Genomic DNA, 17,644 nt, shown 5'->3' with positions numbered 1-17,644 from the left:
CCTCTGCTTTGCACGGCGCCAATGTGACTCTACTCCCCTGGCATGCAGGCCCTCACCAGCGACCCCAACTTCCTGCGCATCTCCAAGGGTGCCTACTCCCTGCACTGCTTCCACCCTGAGAAGGAGCAGCTGGTAAAGGCGCCTCAGCCCAAGGAGCCCAAGAAGGTGGTTGCGGCCGACACGCCGGTGGCAGCTGGAGAGGGCGGGGAGCCCAAGGAGGAGAAGGAGGTTGTGCCCATGGTGGCTGTGCAGGCCAAGACTCTGGAGGTGGGTGGCCAGGCAGTGGTCCAGCAGAACTGGGAGGCTTTCCATGAGATGCAGTTGCACCAGACACAGCATCGTCGCGCAGCAAGTTTCTGGTGGTGCTGCATCATTGGTTGTGGCATGCGGCCTGCTCTGGGAATGGGTCGATGAGATAAGGTGGCTCAGTGTAGCTGTGCCCCTGCTGTACTGCTTGCTCTGCAGGAAGTGGAGAAGCAGTACAAAGAGGGTACCGTCAAGCACGTGATTGTTGAGGTCCTCAAGGCGGTGCAGCCCGAGGCGCTGACCGCTCAAGGTGAGCACACTGCACACAACAGGACCCACTGTTGCAGGACGTTGTACCACGTGTTTGCCATGTGGCTTTACGACGTGTGTGCCACGGAGCTGCTGCATCTGTGTGGGTCATGTGTGCATATCGTCATCTCGCTGTCCTCCACCGCCTGCAGCCATTGTGGACAAGGCCAAGGAGCTGGGGCTGCGGGAGTTTGAGGAGAAGCAGAAGGCGGCGGTGGGACAGGTGAGGCATGGCTGAGGCATGGCGCAGGACCAGCCCACGCCCCGGGTGCCTGTGCAGACCAGGCTCTGTGCTCCTGGCCCGTGTTGAGCACTTTTCTGGTCGCTGGCAGCTGCCGCACCGCTACAGCGGCTCGTATATATTGGCGTGTGTGGCCTTCCATCGCTGCAGGCCCTCACCAGCGACCCCAACTTCCTGCGCATCTCAAAGGGCGCCTACTCCCTGCACTGCTTCCACCCCGACAAGGAGCAGCTGGTCAAGGCCAAGAAGCGCAAGATGAGCGACCACTTTGCTGGTGAGGAGTGGCGGCTGGTTTGCCGGCTGGGTGTTTTAATTTTCAGCCAGCCGAGTTGATTCTGGGGAGCGGCATTGGGCAGGCCGTGGTGCCTGCCTGCTTCAGGACCTGGCAGACGCTCGCCTCAAGGCTCCGGCGCCCTCCTTCAGTGCTTGCAGACGCCGATGAGCCCGGTAGCAAGAGGCAGGAGGGCTCTGCCGCGCCGCAGGCTGGGGAGGAGGTGGATAGCATCACTAAGGCAAGCGCGCAGGATGCCTGCAGTGGTTGTCAGAGTAGAGTGCATTGGACTTCTCCATTCTGTCCTTGATTCGACATTTAATTTGCCATCACTGAACAGACCTTCTGTCTGACTGTTTACTCCCGCCTGCAGGCTGAGCAGCACGTGAAGCAGACCAAGCGCTCGCTGGCGCTGCACCGGGCGGCGCTGGAGAAGGCGCAGGCGGAGTACGATGCTGCCAAGGCGGCGTATGAGCAGGACAAGAAGCGCGTCAAGACGCCTGCCAAGGAGCGCATCTCCGATGTCCACAGTGAGTTGCTTGGCCCGGCTGGCTTCGCTTGGCCTGGCCTGGCCTGGCTCAGCATCTCTGTCGCGCTGGCACCGATGCTGCGCTGCCTGCCCTGAGGCTCTTGTGAGCTGGCACGGCGTGCCTTTGGGGCCTCGTGAACAGCCCGCGTCCAAGTGCACTCTGTGGCTCGCCTGCTGCAGTCCCCGCGGAGCAGCTGGCCCAGTTTGAAGTCACCGAGGAGGAGCGGCAGTACAAAGGCGAGTCAGATGACCTCAAGGCGAAGCTGGAGCACAGGCACGTGGCGCCCTGCCCGCCCGCTGCTGCCGCCGGCGTTGCGACGGGTTTACGTCGGTGGCGAGAGCACATGCGCTGCCCAGGGGTTGCTGGTCAGCAAAATGGGCAGCAACTGCTGCAGGCAGTGGGTGTGGTGGAGCCTAATTGGCGGCCGTGATTGAAGTTTGTTTCTTTGCTTCCGCTCACGCATTTGTGCCCGCCTGACTGCCTGCAGGCAGAAGCTGCAGGCGCGGGCCAAGGAGCTGGAGAAGGCAAAGAAGGCGTTCCTGGAGGCGGAGCGCCACAAGCGGGACAAGGCGGCCAAGGAGAGCAACAAGGAGATGCGGGTGGGTTCAGCATGCTTGTTAGGCTGGTTGGTTGTGGGTTGGTTGTTACTGGGTTGCTGCCTGCGGTGGCTGTAGCTGTTGGCCGAGACGTGGCTGGGGTAGGTGGGGTAGCTGATTTGCCTGTGCTGACTCCCTCGCTGCTGGCTTTGCTTCTCTCGCAGACGGTAGAGGGTGCCTTCCGCAAGGCGGAGCGTGTGCTGGAGCACGAGCGCCGCGCCGCGGAGAGTGCCGAGAAGGCGGCGGCAGCGGCGGAGAAGCGGCTGGAAAAGTGCGTGGGCGGGGATCAGGGAGGGGGCGACAGGCACCACCTCATGTAAAGCTAGCCGGGATGCACTGCGGGGTGGGTGTTTCCTCATCAGTTCTGCCCTCCATGGCTGCTCCTTTGTGCAGGGAGAAGGAGAAGGCGGTGCGTGGCGAGGAGAAGGCCAAAGAGCGGGAGGAGCGGGAGAAGCAGGTGGGGCGAGCTGGCGCTGCAGGAATTGCTTGGTTTGTGATGTGGTAGCTGGCATGTGACGTGCTTCTGCAGACAGCTGTGGTGGTGCGCCCCTCGCCTGTGGCCCTCTTGCCTGAGCGCTGCCCCGTTCCGTGGCCTGCGCCGCCGCCCCGGGCTGCCCCCCGCAGAAGCTGGTTGAGCGCGAGGAGAGGGAGAAGCGCAAGGCGGAGGCTGCGCGGGCCAAGGAGGAGGCCAGGAAGTATCCCATGGAAGACCTGGAGCTGCTGGAGGAGCTGCGGCAGAAGGCTGCGGAGGCCGGTGAGCGCTGAGCGCACAGCAGTGAGACAGCCACCGGCTTGGTGGGGCTTGCGCCGCTCTGGGGTTTGGTTGAAGGGATTTTGTGCAGCTAGATTGCCGGGCCCTCTGCTCAGTCAAACAGTGGAGACTCACTTGGCCGCTGGCAATGGTGTTTGTAGGTGAGGCGGCGCCGGACGAGGACGTGGCGCAGCCCAGCTGGATGAGCGCAGAGGACTCGCAGGTGGGCACAGGCTGGGGAGAACCGTGTGAGGGTGCCCACCACTGGAGCTAGCTTCAAGATATGTAATGCGTGCACCGGACACACCAGTTACCTCGACGTGCCTTACCTGCTTCGTGTGCCATGCCCTGCGCTTTCCGTGGCCTGCCCTCTGCAACCTTGCGACCACCCTCCCTGTGCAGCGCCTGAGCACCGCGCTGTACGTCGCCGACTTTGTCAGCCAGTTCAGCAAGCAGCTGGGATGCCGCGGCCTCAACTACGAGCACTTGGAGCAGGTGCTGGCAGGTGCGCTCCTGGGGCCGGGTGCGTAGGTGCCACACAGGTTTGGTCAGCTGCATATGTGGGCACCTGCATGCAACGCAGTACCCCGACCTGCTTGGCTGGTGTGCACGAAACGGGTGTGATTGCTGGCCCGGCCCCATGCTTGCAACAGCACTCCTGCTCACTTCAAGCAATCTGCACACATTTCCGTGCCTCATCCTGCAGACGCCACCAGTGGCGGCGGCAGCGAGGACGACTGCAATGCCTCGGTGCTGCACTCCGTGTACGAGAGCCTGATCCGGGTGAGGGCGGCGACTGCCTCCACCGCGCCTGGCTCTTTGGCGGTGCTGTTGCGCACGTGCAACGCTGACTTGTCTGCTGACCTGGCGCTGACCTGGCACCCTCCTCCTGCTGCAGGTGATTCTGGACGATTTGCGTGAGGAGGATGTGGCCACGGCTCAGGAGAAGCGCTGGGACTCCCTGCTCAGGCAAGCAGAGCCGCGGTGGCAGCGCCAAGCGCAGGCATCACAAGACGCTGGCTGCCAGGCTCCCTTCCAAACCTGCCCAGCTACGACTTGCACCTGCTGAGAGGCATGCTCTGCTGCTGCTGTCCTGTTGCAGCGAGGGCACCTGGCCCGAGGTGCTACGCCGCTTTGTGCTGACACGCGTCGCGGACGAGGAGCATCACAAGTGAGTTGTATCGCATGTCTGGCGGCCGTACCGCCTTGCCGTCCCTCCCCGCTCAATGCTGCGCTCCCAACCCCACCTTACTCCCCGCCTTACCCCACCCTCACTGCTGTAATACTTCCATGCTTCCCATCCTGGACCAAGTGGCAATGCTCACAGCGCACCTGCACCTGCTTCTAAATGTAACGCATTTTCACGTTTCTGTTGCGCAGGCGCCCCGACCGCCCCGCCATCATGTCTGCCTCCATGCTGGCCTATGATGCGGTGGACCGGCTGACGCACGACCAGCACCTGGCCCTGCTGCGCTTCCTGTGTGACACGGTGCTAGACAGCGAGAAGATGCGGAGGGTGCTGCAGCGTGAGTGCGGGGCTGCTGGTGCTGCCGGGTGTTGGTGGGGGAAAGGTTGGGCTTCAGCTGGTTCTTGGGGCGCAGGGCGCAGTTCCAAGTGTGGCCGACAACCGACAACGTGGCATGCCGTCTCCGGTTGGTGCAGGGCGGGAGGACGAGGCTGTGGATGCCAAGCGAGATGTGCGGGGAGAGCTTGCGGAGCAGCGCAAGCAGCTGAAGGAGCTGCTTGATGCAGGTGGGTCGGCGGTGGGTGGGCGGCAGAAGGGAATGCACGTGGGGGTGGCTGGCTGCCTTGCCGGCAGCTTTGCTGAGCTTCGTGCGGGCAGTGATGGCCAGCCTGTCGGGTGCTGTGAGCAGGCTGTGGGGTGCTGAATACTCGTCCGGCCGAGCTGGTTTGCCATACCTGCAGAGAAGGAGGAGCGGAAGCGCAAGCGTGAGGATGAGCGACGTGCAGCAGAGGAGGTGGCTGCTGCTGCTGCTGAGGCCAGTGCTGCAGCAGCAGAGGGCACCGAGTGCGGCGCGGCGGCTGTGCAGCAGGACGGCCAGAAGCCTGCCTCCAAGCAGGGCTCAGTGGCCCCTATGGATGTGGATGGGCCCTCGTTTGAGCTGCCCGAGCGGTTGCGGGAGTTCACCGGCGCCGACAATGACAAGAAGGCGCTGCTGCAGTGGCGCCAGGAGCAGCAGGTGCGCTGGTTTTGGCATGGCCCGGCTTGGTCTGGCGTGCACCGCAGTTTCATTGCCCTGAAACTGAAGGCCACCCTCGCGTGTTCTCGCATGTTGTTGTCACGCTCAATCGCGTTTGATGTTGTGGTGTGCTGCACCTGCTATCCAGACCGAGAAGCGGCGCCTCGACAAGGAGCGCAACAAGTGGATGGCTGAGCAGCTGCGGCGGCAGCGCGAGGTGGAGGCGGCAGAGAAGGCGGCGGTGAGCAGGGTGGTAGCAGTGTGCTGGTGGTGGCGGCGCTGCACAACTGGCAGCAGAGACAGCGTTCCCTGTACCAGCGCCCCCATCCCAAACTAATCCCGCCACACCAACAACCACTCTAACAACCACTCTTGCTGCGCACGGCCCCCCGCTCTTCCTTGTCGCAGCGCGAGGCCGAGAAGGCCAAGCAGCGGGAGAAGGAGGAGAAGGAGGAGGCCATCTTCCGGGCGCAGGAGGCCCTGGAAGAGAAGCTGGAGAAGTACAGCACGCGGCGCGCACCGCTGGGCGCCGACCGCCACCACCGACGCTACTGGTGGGGGCTGGCGGGGCACCGGCCTGCGGTGTATGTGGAGGATGGCGAGGTGGGTGGGTGCTGGGGCCAGGGCCGGCCAGTTGGTGTGTGTGGTGACAGCCTTTATTGGTGGTTTGGGTTGGCAGCTGCTGGCAGGCAGTGCCAGCTGAATGCAGCATGTGCTGTGTCAGGCCTCGCTGGCACGCATGGATGTGCTGACGCCTTCATGCCGCGGCTGCTGCTGGTGCAGGGCCGCTGGGGCTCCGTCTCTTCTCTGGCCGAGCTGGATGCTCTGGTGGGCTCTCTGGACCGCCGTGGCATTCGCGAGATGGCTCTGGCAGAGGTGGGTGCGGGCTTGGTGCCGTGAGGCTGCCCGTGCGTGGCAGCCCTGCACCTGCATTGTAATGCCTTTTTTGTGCTTGAAAGCACAAACCACCCCGCGCTACTTCCATCTGGAGCACCTCTTTCTCCCCTTCCCCCTCCTCCCCAATCCACCAGGCCATCGAGAAGCGCTTCCAAACCATCAGCGTTGCCATGCTGCGCGCGGAACGCATCGCCGCAGCCGCCGCCGGCAGCCGCGGCGGCAAGCAGGAGAAGGAGCGTGCGGAGCCGCCGCGGCGCAGCGGGCGCCAGACGCAGCAGGTCTGTAGTCGGTCCGGACGTGTTTGCAGCATGCACATTGCGCTGAATTGCTGATCCTTTACTCATCCACCATCGCTACTCTCTTCCTGAACTTGACCAACACTCCTTCCCCTCTTCTCAATCCCTCCTCCACCTCTCTTCTTTCCCACCGCAGGTCGAGTTTTTCGATCCTGCCAAGGGAGGATCCAAAGGGGGCGAGGCCCCCAGTGCCACAGGCCTGGCGGCCTTGTTTGGCCCCGCGGAGTGCGCTGCCGTGGAGGCGGCGGCCGGGGAGATGGCGGAGGTCCAGAAGAGCGGCGCCTCGCTGCTGGCGGCGCCCGAAGGCTGCGGCAGCTGGAAGGAGTGGGCAGCCGGCGTGCAGGCAGCGGCCGCGGGCGAGCTGGAGCAGGGCGGGGAGGCGACGGCGGCGGCTGTGCGCAGCCTGCTGCAGGCCAGGCTGGTGCAGCTGGAGGCGGCGCTGCTGGCAGAGTCGGTGGGCGGGCTGGCAGCTGATGGCGACTCTTCCGGTGAGTGCTGCCATTCATTGACGCCGGCTGGGGGTGTTGGGGTGCACGTGTGCTTCCAGCCGGCCGGCCCAGAATCTGTCTAGCATCCAGGCCACAGCCTGCCCTTGCCTGCCCCACCTATTGACAACCCTGCGCCTGGCTGCAGACGAGGAGGCCAGCGAGGGCGCGGGGGAGCGCCAGGCCAGCGGCGAGTGGTCGCCCGAGGGCTCCTCACCCACCCAGCCGGCTGGCGGGGTGCTGGATGTTGTGGACGACCTGTTCAGCCCCTCCAAGCGCCCCGAGGTGTCTTACCTCTGGAAGACCCAGCGAGAGCGCAGCACCTGGCAGGTGTGCGAGATGCACGGGCCCGCCTGGCGGGCGGCAGCTGGCAGTTGGCCTGCTCGCCGGCTGCCGCGGCGCGGCCTCCTCAGCTTGCCCCCGCTGCTGCCTTTGCGCATTCCCCCTGCTGCTGGGCTGATCCTGTTGCTCGCGCGCGCGCCAACCCTCTGCAGGCGGACGTGCGCCAGGCCTCCACCGCCGCGCGGCTGGCCTACTGCGCCGCTGTGCTGGCGCAGCAGGCGGCGCCCATGCTGGCCACGCTGCGCAAGGCCAGGGCCAGCGGGGCCAAGAAGGGCGGCAAGGGCTCGGGCAAGGCGTCTGGCGGCGCCAAGGCGGCTGCGGCAGAGTCCCGCGCCGCCAGCAAGGCGGCTGCCGCTGCTAGCTCCCGCCCCGTATCTCGCACCAGCTCCATGGCGGCGCTGGAGGCGGCGCCCGGCAAAAAGGAGAAGGGAAAGCGCAAGGCTGCCGCGCCGCCACCCGAAAACATGCGCCTCACCCGCAGCCGCCACTGACGGCCTTTGCTCGCCCGCCGGGTTCCCACCAGCACAGCAGTGTTCATTTGATTGCCTGAGCACAACCGTAACAATAGCTGACCAGAAACACCGGGGAGACTGAGGCCCAGCATCCCCAGCAGCGGCAGCGCCCAAACCAGGCTGTAGCTGCGTGCAGCCTGTTCTGCACCTGGCACGGCCAGCTGCAGCTGCAACACCCTGTGATCATCTGACGTGGGCAGCTGTTGCCACAGGTTGCAAACTGCCTTGTTGCAGCAAGGAGAGAGAGGAGAGGGAGATGTGATCATGCAGCAAAAGGAAGAAAGAATGGGGGCCAACAGTCAACTCCGGGATCGGAAGTCGTGCCTGACGATCGTCAAGTTCTGGGTGAACTTGTCTCTATTCTTGGGCTCCAGGTTGCGCTGCACATCCTGCGCAGTCAAAGACAGGCCCGGAGGGGCGTGCCCAGTGCGCCTCAGTACCATCCCCTTCTGGCAGCAGAGCAGCGAGGAGCCCAGCTGAAAGCCAGCCAGCCCAGCCTGTGGCACCAAGCATGGGCATGAACTGGCATCGGGCTGCCAGAAAGAAGGCGGCCCACCAACACCCCACTCCGCGCACCAGCATCAGCTTCTCCAGGCAGGCTGCCAGGTGCTGCTGGCGGTCGGGCATCTGACTAGCCACTATCTGCTGCCGCAGCTGCCCGTAGATCTGCTCGTTGATGAGTATGAGGCTGCAGGCAGGCACATGGGGGCGGGCGGCCGGGCAGGCAGGCAGCCGCAGGTTGGCGGCCAAGAGGGAGGGAGGGGCGCCGGGGCGGTGCAGACATGCGAGGGAGCAGACAGTAGCCCCCATGCTGCTCGCCCAGGAGGTTGGGGGCCGGGTGGAGGAGCGGGATGCTTGGCAGCACTGGCCCAGCCGCACCTCAGCATGGGGCGGCTGAGAGACCACTGGTTTGTGCAGTCCTCGAACAGAACAATCTCAAACAGCGTGGAGAGGATCTGGGGGAAGAGCTCGGGGCGTTGCCGCAAGTGCTCCGCTATGGCCTGCGCAGCGAAAGGGGGCGCACAGAGGGCCATGGCGAGAGCGTGCCTCAATGTGGTGGTGCGGGGCTTTGGGGGTTAGGAGGCAGCAGCCAGCCGGTGCTGAAAGCAGCTAGCACAGCAAAGTGTGCTGCAGGAGCTGCGCGATGTGGAGCGCGACAGCGCAGGACGGCCGGCGGCGCTCACTGCTGCTGCGGGGGTGGGGCTCTCGCTGCCTGGCATGTGCTTGAAGTAGTATCCAGCCAGGTTGTCCACCGCCGCCGCACACTGCGAGCTGATGCTGACGTCCAGGCTCTTCAGCCCCGCATCCAAGCTGTTCAGCAGGAAGCCGAACGTGGCTGTGGCAAGAGGGGCAGATGTGAGTGCATCCAGTGGGTTGAATGACAGCAGACGGCACAGCTACTTGGTGCCTGACAGCCAATCCCACACCCACACACACTTCCAACCGCGCGATCGCCCTCCACAATCCCCCCAGGCTGGCCCCCTGCTGTGGTCGTGCTGTGCTCACTCGTGTCCCGTGTGGCGATGACGTTGGAGTGGTTGTGGCACAGCACATCCAGCAGCGCAAAGTACGCCTTGCCCACCTTCCTGCACGCAGCGAGGAGCGGCGTGGCACATGCAGGGCGAGTCGCGTCAGCAGGGCAGCCTGAGCAGGCCATGCGAGGAAGACTGCGAGGGCGTGCCATGCCGGCTGTGCGGCTCAGATCTAAGCTGCGGCTCGCCTGTACGCCAGGATGTCGTTCAGAGGGATGCTGAGCGCCATCTTCAGGCTCATGTCCAGAGCATCCTGCGCGCCATATGAAGCGGGAGGGAGGCATAGAAAAAGCAGGTGAGAGGAGACGGGGGAGACTGGGCGGGGAGGCGAGCGGCGAGGCACCGCAGCAGCATGGGCCAGCAGCGCCGTCACACTCGCCACCCTCCAGTGCGAAGAGAGGACAGGCAGGAGCAGCTATGCCTCTGGAATGCCCTTCATTGGCCGGCCATATCCCCCTCAAGGCGGCTGCCTGAGCGCGGGGCTGCCACAGGCAGAAGCCAGGCGCCTCACCTTGAGCGCAGGGTCGCCGTACAGCTCAAACACGCCAAAGTTGACGTAGTTGCCGCCCAGCGCCCGCGTCAGGATGGTCAGGCAGTTCCAAATGCCCTTGTACTTCTGCAAAACATGGCGGGGGATGGGGTGGTGGAGAAGGGATCAGTGGTGGATGAATAAAGGCAGGGGGGGAAAGGTCGGTGGGTTTCTGACGTCTGTGTGCTGGGGGCAAAGGCCAAAAGCTAACCAGGGCAGTTGAGGCACAGAAGTCTCGAAACAGTCACCCAGCCCACCTGGCCATAGGGGTCTGCTGTGGGCGCTAGCTGCAGCACACGGTTGCCAAACGTCACTATGACCTGCAGCAGGCAGGCGTTATCGCGATAGCGCACACGCGGCAGGCAGGGCGTCAAGGGAAGGCAGCCGCGACTGGCGGCGAGCCTCGCACCAGCCTTGCCCGACCCTGCATATCCATCATCCTGCCCTCAAGCCTGCTGCCGGCCAAGGTTTCTCCGGCACGCACCTTTGAGACTTCCCGGAACAGCAGGATGCCGTTGGGCGAGGAGGAGTCAAAGGTGAGGCGCTGCGTCTTGTTCAGGACAAACTCAGCCATGAACTTCAGCAGCGCGGTCGTCACCTCTGGCGTGTCTGCAGCAGCAGCAGGCAAAGAGACGGCGTGTGGCACGCAGGCAGGCAGGAGGCAGGCAGGGCAGGCAGGCAGAAGAGTGGGAGTGTGCGGCCTGAGCAGCTCAGGCCAGCTTGAGACGCCCAGAACCCAACAGGATTGGCATTCCGTGCTGCCCACCTGCCCAGGCCTCCATGCACGCCAGGATGGTTGGGAAATGGGCGGGGTAGAGCCAGTCGAACAGCATGCCTGCAGGGAGGAAGGCAAGAGAGGACCAGCATGAGCGACGAGCCGCAACAGAACCACAAGAAGCGAGTCCCTTGCTGCAATCATTTCACAGCAACTCGGGCACAAGAACGCAGCACTGGGCCACCATAGGTATGGCTCCCACGCCCGAACGCGGCCCAAACCCGCCACCCACCATACGTCCGCCTGCTGTTGGTTGCAGTGGCGATGCCGCGGAGGTCCCGGAACAGCCCTATCACGGTTTCCTTGGGCACGCTGCCCCGCAGCGCTGCCGCGTTGGTGGCGTTGTTGCTGGCTGAGGCCAGGCCCACCAACACCTGCGGGGGTGCTTGTGCGGGCGCAGGCGCACGGGTGAGAGATGGTGGTGTCGAAGGCGCTATGGCAGCAGCGACCAATCAGCTGATCACGGCAGGGCAGCGACCAGAATTCTGATCAGGCACAGAATCCAGCAGCCTGCCACACCACTACCATCGACCACAACAGCACACCAGCAAAAGCAGCACATGCCCAGCGCGCACCTGCTGCAGCGGGGCCACAAAGGACTTGAACTTGGCGGGGGTGTCCTCCATGAAGAGCAGGCGGGCCAGGGTGTGGTAGAAGGTGGTGCGATTGCGCAGGTTGGAGGGGTCGGTCAGGAAGGGGAAGTAGTCTGCAGCAGGTAGCGTGCTGTGCGTGTGTTGTGTACGTGCAGGCTGTACGTGTGTCCGCAATGTGTCCATCAAGTACAAAAACCTGCGGTTTTGAAAGCCGCAACATGCAGGCAGGTAGACAGGCGGAAAGGTGCCTGGCGTGGTGAAGCCCGCGCACCCGAGGTGTGGTGCGTGAGCAGGAAGGCGATGGCGTCTAGCTTGAGCAGCAGCTTGCCGCTCATGTACCCCGCCGCTAGGTCCTGCTCAGGAGAGGGCAGGGACGTGGGTCAGGGAGGTGGCTTCGAAGCTTCAAATCGCGACGCAGCACACGGGCACGCGGGCATATGGCCAAGCAGGAACGAATGCACGGCTCCCAGCACGAGCCGGGCTGCATTGAATGACCAGCTGCAATGAAGGACCAGCTGCTACCAATTGCATCACCCAAACAAGCACACACACTATGTGGGCGCTGGCGCCTCCAGCTGACCTGGAACAGCGTCAACGTCTGCTCCACCACATCCTCGCAGCTGCCAAACACCTTGAGGTTGGTGGCGATTTTGCTGCAATGGGCATGGACAAGCAAGGCAGCGGTACAGCTGTCGGACAAGCAGCACAGCAACGATGAACTCAGGGGGACGGATTGAACACTGGGGAGCGAGTCTGTTGGTAGCGCTGCCATGGGCAGACCTGCCATGAAGCCCCACCTCAGCATGATGTTGAGCACTGTGGAGTGGTCGCTGAGGCCCAGCCGCTCGTTCAGCTTCAGGTAGACCTTGCTACTGTGCATGACCTGGTGCGGGGAAAGAAGGAATGGCTTTGCAATCGATGTGCAGCACATGCTGGGCACAGCCGGCCTTGCCTGATGGCATACCATGCCGCATTACCGAGGCCTGCCCCCATTGAGTAAGTTCGCACCTGCTCCCCCACATAGACCTTGCGGAAGTTTTGGAAGAAAGACAGCAGCGCCAGGTCCAGCCGCTGCCGCGAGTGTTCCCCATACCTGCAGCAATCCCCATTGGGGCTGGCAGTCGGCTCGAGCAGAACGCAGAACGCATCAGCCAGGCAGACCTTGCCAGCTGGCACCTCTGCAGAACCACGAAAGCTGCCCCACATCTGCTCACCGCGTTGTGTGGTACCCCGCGTCTACAAGCCGCAGCAGCCCAAACACTCTAGCCGCCAGGTCGCCATCCATCGTCTCTTGCGCATCTGCCCCTGAATCGCACCAAACACACCGCGATGTCAGCCAGGCAGCAGCCAGGGTGCACTGGGCAGGGCATGGTGACAGGGCAGGGCGCCAACACCCCACGACCAGAATGCAATCAGGAGGCAGCACTTGGCACCCAGCCAGACACCCAAGTCAGGCGTCGGTTCACCTGTGGTGTTAATGCGCCCCCGCACCACCGCCCCAATGATGTGCACCAGCCACGTCAGCTGCCCCTCCAGCATCTCAAGCTGCTTCAGGTCCTGGCCCGCCGCCGAGCCGCCGTAGTTTTGGTACGCGGCGATGAGCGGGTCGGTGAGGCTGGTCAGGTACTCGGCAGTCTCTCCGTACTGGAAGCGGCACAGGTAGGGCAGCGAATCCATCTGGTCCTGCACACCACAGGCAGATGGAGCCAGGCAAGGAAAGGACGGATCAGTGATGCACACACAGGCAGACAAGTTGCAGCGGGATGCTGACAATACGTTGGCGAGATGTCAGCAACCCCAGGGCAAGTCAACACACAGCCGCCTGCCTACCTGCAGCTGCTCCTCGTTGTCCAACGGATCCTCTCCTCCCTGCATGACTACCGCTTGCACTGCAGGGTAGGGCGCAGAGAGGCCACGGCGGGCGCCGTCGTGGTGAACGGCACGTGGCTGTGCCCAGACAGACCAGCCAGCACGCTGGCATTCAAGGACATCCCCAGCTCCAGCCAGTGTGATGAATGGCAGCCTCCCGCTATACTGCCTGGCCGCCTCACCAGACTCGAGGCGGGAGGTGATGTAGGCCCGGGTGATCTTGGGCACATACACATCCAGCTGCGAGGGTGCATCCCCCTTCAGGTACGGCATGCTCGACACCAGGCGGGACCTGCGGCAGCAGACCAGTGGCAGCACCATGAGATGGAGGATGCGGGGGCTGCAGGCGGCGGCGCCAGCTTGCCGCTTCAGGGCCAGGGATGAAGGCAAGATAGCAGGCGGGCGCCACACGTACAGCCGGGCAGGCAGACAGAGCAGCAGAAGGGCAGGCAGCAGGCGGCCTCGCCAGATGCCCAGCACGTCGAGGCATGCAAGCGTTCATGCCAGCCAGCCAGCCAGCAGGCAGCAACAGAGCAACCAGCCAGCGGCCTCACCACAGGCCCAGGAGGTAGTAGACCGAGCCAGAGGCCCACTGCCAGGAGTTGAGCGAGGAAACGGTGAAGTCGGCCACCAGCTGGATCCACTCCTTGTAGCTCTCCAGGCCCACCTGGACCCAGGTCAGGGCGGGAGCACAGCACTTTGCTTGGCAGCCAGCCGTCGGCGCGCCCGGCCACAGCATTGCGCGCCGCTGCCCTGCGCCGCCAATGCCAAGACCCTCTGCAAAGCCAATCTGCCGCTGCGCGGCAGCGAATCTCCCTCCCTCTACCCTCCCCTCAAGCCCAGGCTGCTGCTCAGCTCAGAACAGCCCGGAACAGCCCTGGGCCAGGACAGGACATACGGGGCGTAGTCCACCCCAGCCCAGCCCAGCGCCCGCCTCACCAGCTCCGACAGCTGGTAGTTGGCCTTGAGGCGGCCCAGCAAGCGGCAGAACTCGTGATAGTTGGCGTGGTGGGCCAGCCCGCTCTGCTGGCGCAGCAGGTCGCGCGTGCCGTTGACCAACCTGCCGGCACAACACAAACGGAAACGAGGGTGGTCAGCAGAGCGCAGCGGAGGTTGGTGGTGAAGCAGCAGCAGCAGCAGCAGTGCACAAGGGTGAGGCTGTGTGCGATTCTTCACAATGATCTCAGAAGCAGACCAGGCACTGGCTGCCACCCCTACAACACTTGGCAGACAGCGCAAATGCAGAGCACGCACGCATGTCAGCAAGGAATCAGCGGGCCCACCTGCTGAGGAAGTTGGAGCGCTCGGTTTCGCTGCTAAACAGAGAGCGGCGCACCGAGGCCAGGCGCACCTGCGGGGGCGCACCGGGCGATCTATGGAGTGAGAAGCCAGGGCACACCACTGCTGCCAAGCTGCCAAGCACTAACAAGCCGCAAAGAGCGATCCACGCTGCCGACCCGGCCAGGCGCTGCTGCTCACTAGGCACTCTAACGCCATGTTGCTGAGGGGCGGCTGGGTGGCGCAGTAGCAATCTATGAAGAGCTGCAAGGTGGAAGGGTCCTCGATGGACGCACGCCACGCTGCGCAGGGGAGAGGCATGCGGTGAATGCCAGGTGAGCGGAGAGCAGCCAGGCAGACGCACTTGTCATGGGTCGGTCATGCCACATGCCGTGGCTGGGGTGGTGCCAGCACTGCCCGCCTCGTGGCCCAGCCAACTAGCCCCACCTGAGGGGACCTGGATGGTGCCAAGGTCCTCTGACGACTCATCCAGGCAGGTCCCCACGAAGTCAAATGATAGGCACTGCAGTGCCAGCTGGACTGCCTGCAGGGAGCACCCAGAAAACCACACACAGACACACAACAGTGGGTGGTGGGTGGCCCGCAATACATGGACGATGGAGACATGGGACGACGCCTCACACACTGCCTACCTGCTCCTTCAGCTTCTCGTCGGCTGCCGTGCCGTGTAGGTGGCGCAGCGCCGTGAGCGCCAGCTGGAACACCTTGTACAGCGACTGATCCCTGCAGTACCAAGAAGTGCCAGGCAGTACAGCCAGGTCAGCCGAGGAGTGCACGCATATGCATGATGCGCCTGCCACTGGCGCTGAGTGTGCTGGCATAACTCAGTTGCACCAGCATGCCACAGTGCAGGAGAGGGATGCTAGGTGCAGCCGTCTGCCGCACCTGAAGTTGACCGCAATCTTGCGGTGCTGCGTGAGCGAGCGGCCCGCCGTGGGCGCGTTCATCTCTGACACAAGCATGTTGAGGATGCGCAGGCCCAGCAGGTAGTGCGCCTGGGAGCCTCCCTGCACGCCCGGCAGGTTTGCCACACGAGACAGCAGCAGATGTATGTGTCAATCGCCGCAGAAATCAACGCCTCGACAAACCTCCTGCATGCGCTCCGCCCAAACAAGTCGTGCATAAACTCGAGCACTGCCACCTGCACCAGACCAGACCCAGCCTCACCGTGGTGCCCTTCTCTAAAAAGTTGCGAGCCTCGTCTGCCAGCACACGGTAGGCATCGTCCTCAAACCACCCCAACTTGGTCATGCGGCAGAGCAGCTGGATGAGCGAGGTAGCCACAAAGGGCTCCAGCTGCGGTCCTCGGCTGCAGACAGAGGCAGAGGCGGCCAGGGACGATTTGCATGGATGGAGCCTGGGTAGAGGTGGCACGGAGCTACCGGCCTCCACGCATGCATCCCCAGCTAGCCTCCACTCTGCCAGCCAAGGAAACAAGGCAGCAACAAACAGTGTTTCAACCCTGCACACACTAGCCCCGACGCTCCCCCCATCTCCTCGTCCATCACCTGTCCAAGTAATTTAGAAAGTAGGTGCGCATCTCCAGCTTCACTGCTGTGCTCAGCGTGTGCTCCGTCACAATCTTGATGAGGCTGGAGGAGGCAAGCACCTGGGCGTAAGGCGAGGAGGAGTTGTCCAGGATTGCCTGCAGGGCGTGGATGGTTGGAGGCAGAAGGTCAGCGCAGAAGTGGAGAAATGTGGAGGGCAGGGCATGGGGCCTGCGGCGTCCTTCGGGTGCCCACAACTGTAAGAGGCTTCACAAGGCGGGACGGCTGCACTTTGCAGGCAGGGACCCGCCTAGACCCATGACTGCACCTTGCAGTGTGCCACATACTCAGTGGAAGTCCCAAACACCCGCAGCATCTGCTCGGCTTGTGCGCGCTCCTGGGGCACCTGCACATGTTTGGTGCGGGCAACGGGGGAGCGTGGCAACAGGGGAGCGTGGACTGTCCGCAAGCGGGGTGGCGACTGGCGGGCAGGAGGCGGACACCCTCAGGGGCAGTGCTGAGTGCGCCTTGGAGGCTGGAAGCGGCTCTAGGGAGACCGCACGGTCTGCGTAGGGCGTGTTCCAGCCACGGCAGCCCACATGAGAGTGATCATTGCCGCACCTGAGACAGGTATAGCTTCTCACTGGCCGCCTCAAGGGCGGGCAATGACGCCAGCAGGTCCCCCATCTTGCTGTGCCGCTCGATCGGCCCGAATTCGCCAGCAGTCTCAGGCCATAGGGCCGCCTCTCCAGCTGCTGCACCCTGATCGACTGACAATCGCTTGATCAGGTCGCCTTGAGGGCAATTCAACTCTGGCGGCATCCCTGGGCAATGGGTTGCTGCCCATGCAGTTTCCTGATGGAAAGCGGTGTGAACAGCGGGTGTGTGGCCACCGTGCCTGTATTTCTTGGTGGGGATCGCAGGATTGCATCCAGGTGCAGCGGCCCTTCGCTATGCCGGCGCTTGCAGTTTCTGCCGCCTTTGCGGCCCCCAGCACCTCTCGCGCAGAGTTGTGGTTCCGCGGCGCACCACCAGCTTGCGGCGGGAGGGCGGGGACCTTGCAAGCACGGCAGCACCCACGAGCGGGCCGCCGCGCCACCGCCGCCGCCGCAGCAGCAACAGATCGCCGCACCAGCCAAGCAGCTGCTGTGCAGCCCACCAGCCTACCAGAGGCAGCAGCAGTTGTCAGAGGCAGTGTGTCCTCGGTCGGTGCTGCGGCCACAACTGGCAGCAGCTGGGCAGAATATGCGGGAGCGATCACAGCAGCGGCCGCGGTGCTGTTGGTGGCGGGGCCTGCGATGGCGTTAGAAATCCGCATGGAGCCTGCCAATGCGCTTAGCCTGCCCACCTGGGCGGTCCACACCTCGTCCGTGCTGGAATGGGTGACCGCCATGGGCCTGATGTGAGTGGCAACAGCCTGATATATGAAAGTCCATTCCGACACATGTGCATACCTCCTTGCTGTCGCCCCCCACTCACCCTGCTTACCCGACTGCCCGCAGGTGGCGGTATGGCGAGGTCAGCGGCAACACTCGGTGGAAGGGCATGGCCTGGGGCATGCTGCCCTGCCTGGGCTCCGCCATGTGCGCCTGCACATGGCATCTCTTCTACAATAGCCCAGACCTGGAGGTGGGTTCAGTTCGTGCTGTTCTGGCGTCACTGCCAGAAGGGAGCAATAGCTGCCCCTGTCTCTCCCATTTCTGCCCTCGTCCTGCATCTGCTGAGCACATCCCCCTGCCTGCCCTGGCGCCCCCTGCAGTTCCTGGTGGCATTGCAAGCGGCGCTGACGGTGGTGGGCAACTTCACCTGCTGGCTGGCCGCCTACCAAATCTACGCAGCAGCGCAGCAGGAGCAGGGTGCGTGAGGCTCGGCGAGGGGGTGTA

At 63.9% G+C, this 17,644-nt stretch overlaps 3 protein-coding genes across 3 annotated transcripts; 2 read left to right on the top strand and 1 right to left on the bottom strand.

Moving 5' to 3' along the window:
- Window positions 1-42: 42 nt before the first annotated feature.
- On the top strand, window positions 43-7,656 carry CHLNCDRAFT_140832 (expressed protein; the record flags this gene model as incomplete). The annotated part of the gene is made up of 26 exons (XM_005850938.1): window positions 43-267; window positions 466-556; window positions 708-778; window positions 947-1,070; window positions 1,229-1,290; window positions 1,441-1,597; window positions 1,777-1,927; window positions 2,085-2,196; window positions 2,358-2,464; window positions 2,587-2,650; window positions 2,818-2,947; window positions 3,106-3,167; window positions 3,347-3,449; window positions 3,651-3,727; window positions 3,843-3,928; window positions 4,047-4,115; window positions 4,325-4,470; window positions 4,607-4,696; window positions 4,871-5,145; window positions 5,294-5,386; window positions 5,554-5,748; window positions 5,929-6,021; window positions 6,177-6,320; window positions 6,475-6,826; window positions 6,972-7,153; window positions 7,318-7,656. The coding sequence occupies 26 exons, from the start codon at window positions 43-45 to the stop codon at window positions 7,654-7,656; spliced, it is 3,600 nt and encodes a 1,199-aa protein (XP_005851000.1).
- A 239-nt stretch (window positions 7,657-7,895) lies between these two features.
- On the bottom strand, window positions 7,896-16,448 carry CHLNCDRAFT_56965 (hypothetical protein; the record flags this gene model as incomplete). The annotated part of the gene is made up of 31 exons (XM_005850657.1): window positions 7,896-8,066; window positions 8,254-8,365; window positions 8,557-8,678; window positions 8,862-9,013; window positions 9,184-9,269; window positions 9,404-9,462; window positions 9,721-9,825; window positions 9,996-10,058; window positions 10,223-10,347; window positions 10,505-10,573; window positions 10,746-10,887; window positions 11,089-11,219; window positions 11,378-11,459; window positions 11,687-11,759; window positions 11,904-11,989; window positions 12,115-12,199; window positions 12,321-12,411; window positions 12,573-12,789; window positions 12,937-12,995; window positions 13,158-13,267; window positions 13,530-13,642; window positions 13,915-14,035; window positions 14,259-14,326; window positions 14,455-14,555; window positions 14,701-14,797; window positions 14,907-14,997; window positions 15,160-15,281; window positions 15,442-15,583; window positions 15,783-15,919; window positions 16,090-16,167; window positions 16,383-16,448. 31 exons carry the CDS (start codon window positions 16,446-16,448, stop codon window positions 7,977-7,979), a joined length of 3,195 nt encoding a protein of 1,064 aa, XP_005850719.1. The 3' UTR covers window positions 7,896-7,976.
- A 629-nt stretch (window positions 16,449-17,077) lies between these two features.
- On the top strand, window positions 17,078-17,625 carry CHLNCDRAFT_19867 (hypothetical protein; the record flags this gene model as incomplete). The annotated part of the gene is made up of 3 exons (XM_005850937.1): window positions 17,078-17,163; window positions 17,264-17,390; window positions 17,521-17,625. 3 exons carry the CDS (start codon window positions 17,078-17,080, stop codon window positions 17,623-17,625), a joined length of 318 nt encoding a protein of 105 aa, XP_005850999.1.
- Between the last annotated feature and the right edge of the window lie 19 nt (window positions 17,626-17,644).

The sequence above is a fragment of the Chlorella variabilis genome (genome assembly GCF_000147415.1).
Source record: "Chlorella variabilis unplaced genomic scaffold CHLNCscaffold_3, whole genome shotgun sequence".
Lineage (NCBI taxonomy): Eukaryota > Viridiplantae > Chlorophyta > Trebouxiophyceae > Chlorellales > Chlorellaceae > Chlorella > Chlorella variabilis.
Note: the sequence above shows the minus strand (reverse complement) of the source record. Positions and strands in the feature narration are given on the sequence as shown.